Raw genomic sequence first — 9,843 nt, forward strand, 5'->3', positions numbered from 1 at the left:
CTCATAGGCAGCTGTGTGGCCAACTTCATTTTTTAACGGTTGACTTACATACTGTACAAATGTACTTGTGACAGTTGTTAATTCTTACAGATATGACTTACCCTAGACTGTGACCATTTTAGTGGAAGCTGCATAGCATTATTGTCAGAACTATGTACTGGGATTAGAGGAAGTAAAATCTAATGCAGACTCTTTATTTAAGCTATAGTTTTCCTGCTTCTGTAATGTTAGCTGGCATAAAAGTGGTTATGTATTTCACTATAATTGTTGGGGGAGTTGGTCTCTGTAGGGCTCAGTGGGTATGAAATAGCAGTCATGTCTTCTACTATATCAAGGTCATAGCAGTTGGTTATGACTCAGCTAGTCATACAGTTTGTAATCTTCTTGCTACGTAGGTGAGAAGACTGCATTTTACACCAGTGGTTATTTGAGTACTTGGTGGTTATTAACGCAACAGTAACACAAAGCTGTACCCCGCTATTTTTAGTATCTCTATTGTGCTCTTTTTTTTTTATCTTGTGGAAGGATATGCGAATATGGACCTAATACACTGGGAAATAAAAAAGTTTTTCTCACTGTCAAATAGTTCTATTTTTTAATTTTTGTTTTTTAGGGCTGGTGGACTGGGTCTTAATTTTGTTGGTGCCAATGTTGTTATACTGTTTGATCCTACATGGAACCCAGCAAATGATCTTCAAGCTATTGACAGGTACACTCTCAAAGTATAGAACTTGATCTGTGTTGTACTCTTATTTTGCTTTGATTCTGTAATCTTATTATCCAACTAAAATTTTCCTCAGGGAAGAAATTTTTTACATAGTCTGACTTGTCCACAGACCAGTAAGAAATATGCAGCTATGTTATTTTTAGCTTTGTTCTTATTTTTAACCCTGAATTTTACTTCTTGTTTTCCATTTTATTTTTGTGGCACTGTTATAGTGGGGTCATTAGGAAAAAAAGCCATAGTCACTGTAACTTTTTGTGATCTTGAGAAATGTGTGTGTGTGTGTAGTTGGATGGCATTTTTGCTTTGTTTGCTAGGACAGAGTAGGTTGTAGTTGACCCTAGTTCAAGTGATATTTTGAATTCCAGAATCCTTGAAGAAAAACATTTACGTTCTTTTCTCTTTCACCCTTGTGGAGATTAGTGTCTTTTCAGCACTCACTTCTATCTCTGATGGAAGTGCCGTTGGAATATTTCCAGGAATCTGGGTTTTTCTTTCAAGGCTTTTTGACCATAGGATGTTTTCCTAGGAATTCAGGACAGACTTTTGAATAGCTGAAGTAAAGAATATTGGAAACCTTCAAAATCCAGTAGATTTGTACATTTTCACAAGCAGAAATAAACTTGTTTCTGTTGTCCCATCCAGTTACGTAATTTCATTTTAAGGGTCTTTCTGACTTCTGAGAGGTGTTTATGTGCACCTGTCCTAGAGAAATATGTGTTTGAAATGTGTATGGTTGAAAGGGACTGTCTTTAAAGAATCTTTGTAAGATCACATTTCTATAAATTGGTTCAGTCTCTCTTGAATTTTTGGAATATAGTTTATTAGAAGTCTCAGAATTTACCATTTAGATAGAACACTGCCAGTTCATTAGCTGTTTTTATGATGTTGTTACTTGCAAAGTGCTTTATAAAGATAAGAAAGAACAGGCTGCCCCAAGTAATCCGTGATCTAACTCCTATATAATGCAGATAGGAGGATATCTTGTGCAACAGCAGATGGAGACAGAGAGGAAAAAAAAAAAAAAGAGAAAACTGTGGAAGATGTGTTTTCAAGAGAGGTGGGAGACAGGCCTTGTGATACAAACTGAGGACGAAGCTTTTTCAGCTGGACAGGCCTGGGAAGAAGCATGGAAAACTAAGGGTAAAGGAAAAGGGAATAAAATACTGAGGAAAACTTGGAAAAGTAAAATTAAAAAAAAAAAAAGCAAACAACCAACTTATAAATCATTTAGAATACTCCTGTTTTATTGGAATGCTTTTATTTATTTATTTTACTACCCCTAAGAGCTGTCTCTTACTTTTTTTATTGATTAAAAATGGTTTTTAATATGCCACTGTCCTTGCAGAGCTTATAGGATTGGCCAATACAAAGCTGTTAAAGTGTTTAGATTGATATCCTTGGGAACTGTGGAGGAGATGATGTACTTGCGACAAGTTTATAAACAGGTAAAGTTCACAAACTATTTAAGTTGGGAGATGGTTTTTAGTGGCTTCAATGACTGAAAGCTAAGCTAGCCTATAGCAAAATTGTAGTTTACCTTGGTTGTATGATACATGCTGTTATCTTAGCTTACTAAGCAGAGATATATCATTTAGCGATAATCAGAACAAAAAAGAATTATATTTGTATTCAAGTTTTTCCTGTAACTTTTGACAGTTTAATTATGCAATTAACATTAATCGGGTTATACAGAGAAGTGTTTTATTTAAAGACTTGTAAAATATATCTGCGAGAGTTGTAGTTAGTAGCTGCAGCAGTCTGATTCAGGCAGCTTTTTCTTATGAAAGGTTGGAGTAAGTAGAGCAAAAATCTTGCTGGTGCTATAGAAGACAAGCAAGAAGGCATTGTTACTCTCCTGATTGTGAAAACTTGCTTATAAAAGGAGGGGGAAACAGCTTGTAGTTGCTGCTATTACAAAGATGATAAGTGATGTTGCTTGCCAGAATACTCAACCTGAAACGCTTGCTCTCTCCAGATTTTTCGATTTGCATTGATAGGTTTAAACACCTAAGATTAGGAAGAGCAATGTGTGTGGTTTGAGGAACCCATAATCTAGCAACTGGTTCCTGGTGAGATCAGAATTAAAACAAAAAATAGGCAAACTTGAACATGAACAACAAAGAGCTGGCTGCAGAATAATAAGAAACTCGATGAAATATGAACATGTTTTTCTCAACAAAAGTTGCAAGTTAAAGAAATAAGGTGATTGATTTTGAGTTGAGATACTGACATTATAGGCATAGAAACTTGGAGAAAGGAAGAAAATCATGGAGATACAGTTGTCCTGAAGAATGCATCGCATAGAAAAGACAAAGTAGGTCACCTCAGTGGGCAAATGATACTATATATTAAAGAAGGCTTTATGAAATTTGATGAATTAACCTAATAATTTGAATTTTTGGCCATAAATAGGAAAAATTTGGTAATGAGTCTTCAGTTACAAGCAGGCTCTTGTAGCTGGGTTATTTACAAGGAGCAGGTTGGAGGCTGATTGAGTGGGAAATGCAGTAGTATACAGATTGTCATTATTCTCCTAAGATTTAAGTAAGTGACAAATCAGAATAAGGTTCTAAGATCATCTGATTTCACAGAGCAGATAGTCAGAAAACCTACAGCTGGAAGATCAAATCTTGAGCTGCTCTCAGTAACATGTATGGCTTGCTTTAAAATGCTACTTTCAAAAGTGTAACAGTGACTCTTATCTGATTTAAATTCAGTGTTTTGTAGAAGCCAAAAAGCTATTGAGTCCTGTTTAATTCTTACAAAATTATCTAAATAAAAAGGTGGAAACTTGTTAAGAAGAAATTAAAAGAAGTAGGTGATGGGCTGAAGCGCTCACAGGTATTTGGGCAATTTTCAGAGACTGTGTCAGAAGCTCAGAATGAAGAAGACATTGTATTAATAGTTGAAATCATATATTAACGAGGCAAGTTAAATATAAAACCCAGTAAGTCCAAAAACTATTCTTGGGGGACAGTGGTCTAAAAACATAAAAGCTAATAATTTAGTTTTCGAACACATCAGGAGCAGGAATTGTACTGCTGTATTGGCATGACTTTAGCAAGGTTTAAAGGAGTGTTCATTCCAAAAAACCTGCTTGATTTACTTTTTATAGCCACATTCACAGAAAAGCTTAGAGAGCATCCTGTTCCAAAATTTTTCTTGTGCAAAGTACTTTTGAGGATTCATTTCAACAGCAAGTGTCAGTAGGAGAGGTCTCAGAAAGGCTAACAAAAATGAGCAATAGCAGAGTACGGCTGACTATATTCACTAAAATCCTGAAGAAGTGGAGTCATGCTTCATGGATGTCTTTGGAATTGGTGATCTTGTAGGTAAAGACCACCTGGATGTTGTCTGTTTGGATTTCCAAAAGGCACATATAAAACTTCTTGAAAGGCTCTTGTGTTTTTTTTTCAAGTTGCCTTGTGTTTTTCAGGTTGATTAGGAAGCAGTATACAGAGTAATTGTAAATCTGGGATATTATTTTTTTTAGCTTACAGTTGGATTGCATTTCCTGCTATTGACACTTGAGCACAGTTAGGAAACTTTCAGTAAGTTTTGAAGAAAATGCATTTTTCTGCTCTTGAAAATTCAGACACCATGAGTGCATGTGGACATATGGCTTTTGGTGAACTATACAAATGTGCTCTCAGAGAGCTAAATGTTGTCATCCATCCTTTTCATGAAATGAATTTATGTGAAAATGCTTTGTCATGTTTGTAGTGTATTCTTACTGAGAGATCTATTTGATTTTAAAATTGCTGAATTTTTTCTGTTAGTGGTGTTTGATTGTCTGACCTAGTCATGTGTGATTGAAGAATCTGATGTAAATAAAACTGAACTCTAACATAATAGAAAACTGAATAAGTTATATATGTATCCTAAAGTATACTTTTGTAAATACCATGCATAATTCAAGAAAGACATAAACGGTGCTTAGCTAAAATTAAACTAGAACTTGACTGTATAGTTACTGGCCTACATAATTCAAGAGATGTGCTGTCTAGGAAAATACCTGTTCAGTGCTAGAACTAGAAGTGGGTAGAACTGAAGAAGTACCAACTGCTTAGAGACAGTTACAAAAAATATTACAGGTCTGGTATCCTTAAAACCATGGATTTTACTTTCTTCCACTTAAAGTCAAATAGACCAATTATGTAAGTGTTGAAAATTTGCAGTCATTGGAATGCAGCTAAACCTGTCTGACTTCAAAAATGTTTTAATTCTCCCTGACAAACTATTTACTTGTCTTTCCTTTTTACCTGGAAGATTTTGAAGTCACTTCTGTTGAGTCAACTTAGCAAGAGTGCATGATAATTAAAATTGAATTCAGAGAGCAGTAGGAGTAATCAGGTGGCTTTATTTAGTCTTTACCAAGTAAGCATACAATGCATAGGACTATGAAAAAATACTAAGAATTTAGTATCGAGGAAAGATGAGCAGTCAAGATATAGAGGACTGGCAGTAGTGTGTATAGTAGGTGTCTGATATTGGACAACAGTGAAGTAAAAGACTTGAAATATTTTTATTTTTTTATTCAGTGAACTCAAACAGGCTCGTATTATACCAACATCTGCCAGGGAAATGAAAACAAAATATCCTCCCTTAGGAATTTCTGCCTGCTCCAACGAAAGCTGTGTATACAATGTGCATGCCAGGAAATTCTGACATGTTGTTGGAACAAACACTTTTGAAATCTTTTGTGTTGTTCTGTTTTAGCAACTTCACTGTGCGGTGGTTGGAAGTGAAAATGCTAAGCGGTATTTCGAGGCAGTGCAAGGATCAAAGGAACATCAAGGAGAGCTTTTTGGGATCCATAACCTTTTCAAACTCAGGACTCATGGGTCCTGTCTTACCAAAGACATCCTGGAGGTGTGAAGTCCTACCCTTTTGCTTTTGGCTATTAGCTTTACATTTTTCCTTTCCTCATGAGATACTTCGTCATAATTTTGTATGGAAACACTTTATAAAAAAGAATGGTGAAACTTAAGCAGTACCTGTCTATGCAGTGCCTTAAATGAAATAGGCATGCTAATTTCTCACTCTGATGTAGACCAGATAAATTTCCTTAAATCAAACAAAAAACTGGAAATCAAAAGTTTGCTAATATATTTCTTTTCCTAATAAAAATGCTGGAAGTTATTTTTATGATACTTTCACATATTGTCAGCTTTGTGCACAGATACCTTTTATTCATCAGTAGCTCAGAGTGACCTTTTAAGACAGAATTCTGATCATAAAAATATTTTTTGTGATCACGGCAACTTTTTTATAGTACATTTTGAGATGTCAAAACCTGTTTAATAAAATATATTTTATAATGCTGTATTTAAAAATGTTACAGGGTGGGAGTAAATAACTGAGGCTTGATATTTTGAGATTCACTTCTTAGTTACTCCAAAAAGACTGTTGGCCCAATTCCTTAGCATATAGTGCAAATGAATTTTAAGTATATGCAGTATTATACCTTTTTTTATCCAGCATGTTTGCTGCAGCTAACTTGCATCTTGCAATTTATTGCAGCTTTATTCTAGGTTTCTTTCCATCCTTCCCTTCATTTTGTTATTTTGCCTATGCTAGGAAGAGGCTGAGGACTGTGATACAGCCATATAAAGGTAGCATACCCAAAAGAGTAATGTGGTGTAAGAACATGTACTTTGGGGATATTAAGCTCAAATCTTCTCTAAATTAAATTAAAACATGGTATGTGATATGAATATTGTAGCAGGTATTCTGCTTTGGAAAAGTTTAAAATTATTAAGACAGTGTATGTATAAGATCCTCCCAATTTATGCAGTGTGTTACTTTTCCTGCAGGTTATGTGTTAGATCAAAGAGCAGTAAGTGTATTACCAAAATGTAAGTCTTAGTCTGGACTTGCTGATGATATGTCCAGTGCTTACACCTTTTGTAGAAAGAAAGAAAAACTATTTTTTTTTTCTGGGCTTGCCTTTATTAACTTGAACAGATACAGTTTTTATTACATACATTCTTGATTGTTTTAGAGGGAAGGGCGAGTAGAAGCAGGAGTCATGACAGCAACTACATGGCTAAAGGAAGAGACTCCTCCATGCAGCTCAGAAAAGGTGAGATCTCTTTTTGGACTATGCACCAAAGTGTGCCAGTCCCTCTAGTCCCACTAGAGTGGCAAATGTGGACAGTATGTTATTAGGCTGATAATACTTTTACCGTATATTGCACTTGCCATCTTTTGTTGTCTGCTTGCCCCTGGTTTTACATATTGTAAAGCATTGGATAATGTCATGCTGTCTGTATTTCTGTATTTAAAATGGAATATTGTGGACATCTGGTTATATGGTATTCTGTGATGTTTACAACACTTGAATATCCTCAGTCTGAATGAAGGTATTACTAACATGCAGTTATTACAGAGCAATACTGTTTACTAATCGTTGCTCTGTAGTGTCTTGAGTGACAGCCTTATGATATGATATGACATGATATGATATGACAGCTTTCCAATCAAGAAGTCAGTTGAGAATCTGACACCTACTGATGTTTAGAAGATTTTGGTTAGGGCATTGTGGAAAGGAGTACAATTTCTTTAGAGGATTGAAAGCTTGCTTCAGGTTTTGTGGACCCCTCTGGAAGACATGGGCCATTTAGTTAATGTACTCATGTACAGTCATTCCCACCAAATCAGTGGTCTGTTCAGTGCAGGCTTTTTTTTTTTTTTTTTTTAAATAATATATCTAATAGTTTCCTTGTGGAACAAGATTGATTTTATTATTTTTTTTTTAATTTTTTTTTCCTGAAAAGGTTGGGTTTTATGGGAGCATTTTTATGAATGTTTTTGACCAAACACTGTGTTTAGGTGATTTGGGAAACGAACAGTTAGGTCTACAATATGGCTTCTAACGTGAAAATATTGTTAACTTAAATCACACTGAATAGTACTAAAAATTAGCCACTGTCTATTATGTTTTTTGGAGATTTCTGTGGGCAGATGTCAGTATTCATTTAAATCAGTGTGCCATCGCATTGGTCATAACATCACATTGCTAATACGTCACTGTATGGTCATGATCTCACATTGGACTTGGTGACAAGCAGTCACTTTTTTAGCTTATGTTAAATGCTTTTTGATAAGCAGGGTGATATCAGGATTAATATATTAATTTTAAAACTTCATGTACAAAAGTTTAGTATTCGCCCTTCTGACTTTCCACTTACGTATTGTCATAATTTTGGCTTAGTAGTAGGCAGTTTTGGAGCTGTATTCTGGACTTCTGAATCTTCAAAATGTTTTAAGGTTGCCTGGGGGTAATTTTTGTTTGATTACAGTAGACCTCAACTAATTTTAGTGCAGAATATTATGTACTCATAGCTCTTCTAAACTGTGTTAGCCCCCATATACAAGGAGGTTGACCACTGCTGTGAGAATATTTTTTTTTAATGAACGTCATTACACAGTATTAAGGTTTGAATCATGAAGTCACTTTTCAAACTACCTTTGAAGGATGAAAAGTTGCAACAAGATTAGTATAAGCTAGAAAAATATGGGTGTGGATTGTGAAGACATAGGTTGTTTTAGCAGTGTGCAGCATATATTCTCAAATACATAATATTTTTCATTATTTTAATTGTTCTGCTAAAAATTTTGTTCTCCTGAAGACTTTCATATAATTTCTTTTTATGATTTGTTTTGCATTTGCTTTCTATTTGTATATTATGATACTATTTTGTATATTTTTTGATTAACATAGTAGAAATCCACTTTTTTTTTTACACTGCTTTGAAATTAGGTGTGTTCCATATACTATTTATGTCTTAAATACCTTTGCTGTCAATTATTTTTCTTCTTAGTATGAACAACCAGACTCTAAAGAAGATAGAGATCCCCAAAGCATTCAGGCACAACTAAAGAGAGAAGAAATGGATTTTTGTGATGACTTTAGTGATGATGATATTCTGGAAACTTCCATGAAAAAATGTGACAGAAGGAAGCCTTGCAATGCAAATAATTTAATGGTAACAAAGGGACAGCTTTCCTTAATGCAGTGTGGATTCTCTAAGTTGTTGCAGAGAGAAATTGAAACTACCAGAGGGGATAATGATTATACCTCTCATCATTCAGGTTCTGATGATCAGTCTATAAGAACAAATGTAAATAGCAAGCGCAGTGATTTTCACAAATGTCAAAACCATGTGCCTGTTTTGGAGCATGGGAAAGCTGCTCAGTCACCAGATGGAATTGATAAACAAGATACATGTAGTACAGACTGGCTTGCTTTATCAGGCTCTGAGGAGGAAGGGGACAGAGAAAGTGAGGATCAAGGCATTTCAAAGCAAAGTGATATAATCATGGAAACTGAAGACAGTTCTGAAGAGGATGATGATGTCATCTTTCCTACCCAAGTTCCAGCATGCCAGCAACCAGTGCATACTAAAAAAGTTGAAATTTTCAGATCAACATCTGAAAATTGTGAAGAGTTAGCAAAGGAAAAAGATGGGTTTGTATTTAAGGGAGACAGTAGGCAATTTGGATGCCATAGTACTGCGTCAAATTTCAGCAAAGTCATGTCTTCTGAAGACATCAAGAACAGCACAAGAGATTTGAAATATGAAAGTGACATAAGTGATGAGTCTGATGATATTGAAATTTGCCATAATTCTGAATCAAGAAAGTTAAGAACTTTAGGCATTCCAAAATGGAAAAAAAGACATGCCTGTAGCAACGGACTAGGTAACATCTCCAAATCTCTGCTAGAAGCAAAGAAGCACAATAGAAAAGGAAGGGAAAGTGATTCTCAGAATATAGATGAATCTTCATCATCTGAAGATAACTTACCAGTTGAGAAAGTTCATGCCAGAAAGCAAAGCTGTAAGTCTAAAAGCCAGAAAGGCAGAGTTCAGTTTGGGTCTAAAATGCTTCATCCTATTCAAGACACCTCTGTTGCACAAACAAAGTCTAGCAATTATGCTGTGCGAAGAACTTCTGCAAGTAAACCTGAATTTGAATGTGAAGCGGAATCAATGGACAGATATTTAGGTAACTATGGTAATTTAATTTCTTTGATTTTTATTTCAACTAAAGCAGTAAAGTATGTTTAATTTATCATTGTTGGCAGGTTTTAAATTCTTCCTGCTATACAA

General features: G+C 35.0%; 1 protein-coding gene across 6 annotated transcripts in view; it reads left to right on the forward strand.

Annotated features, from left to right (window-relative positions):
* The window catches only part of ERCC6L2 (ERCC excision repair 6 like 2), a 43,525-nt gene that overhangs the window by 31,925 nt on the left and 1,757 nt on the right, over positions 1-9,843 (forward strand). The window contains exons 12-16 of one of the 6 annotated variants that reach the window (XM_075020933.1): positions 614-709; positions 2,073-2,172; positions 5,447-5,599; positions 6,732-6,812; positions 8,554-9,739. In XM_075020933.1, the coding sequence (XP_074877034.1) occupies positions 614-709; positions 2,073-2,172; positions 5,447-5,599; positions 6,732-6,812; positions 8,554-9,739 (1,616 nt within the window). Of the gene's footprint in view, positions 1-613; positions 710-1,695; positions 1,869-2,072; positions 2,173-5,446; positions 5,606-6,731; positions 6,813-8,553; positions 9,740-9,843 lie in introns of those variants that run through there. The other 5 variants (XR_012649041.1, XR_012649042.1, XM_075020934.1 and 2 more) reach the window with 5 other exon arrangements.

This window comes from Buteo buteo, chromosome Z (assembly GCF_964188355.1).
Source record: "Buteo buteo chromosome Z, bButBut1.hap1.1, whole genome shotgun sequence".
In the NCBI taxonomy this organism is placed as follows: Eukaryota; Metazoa; Chordata; class Aves; order Accipitriformes; family Accipitridae; genus Buteo; species Buteo buteo.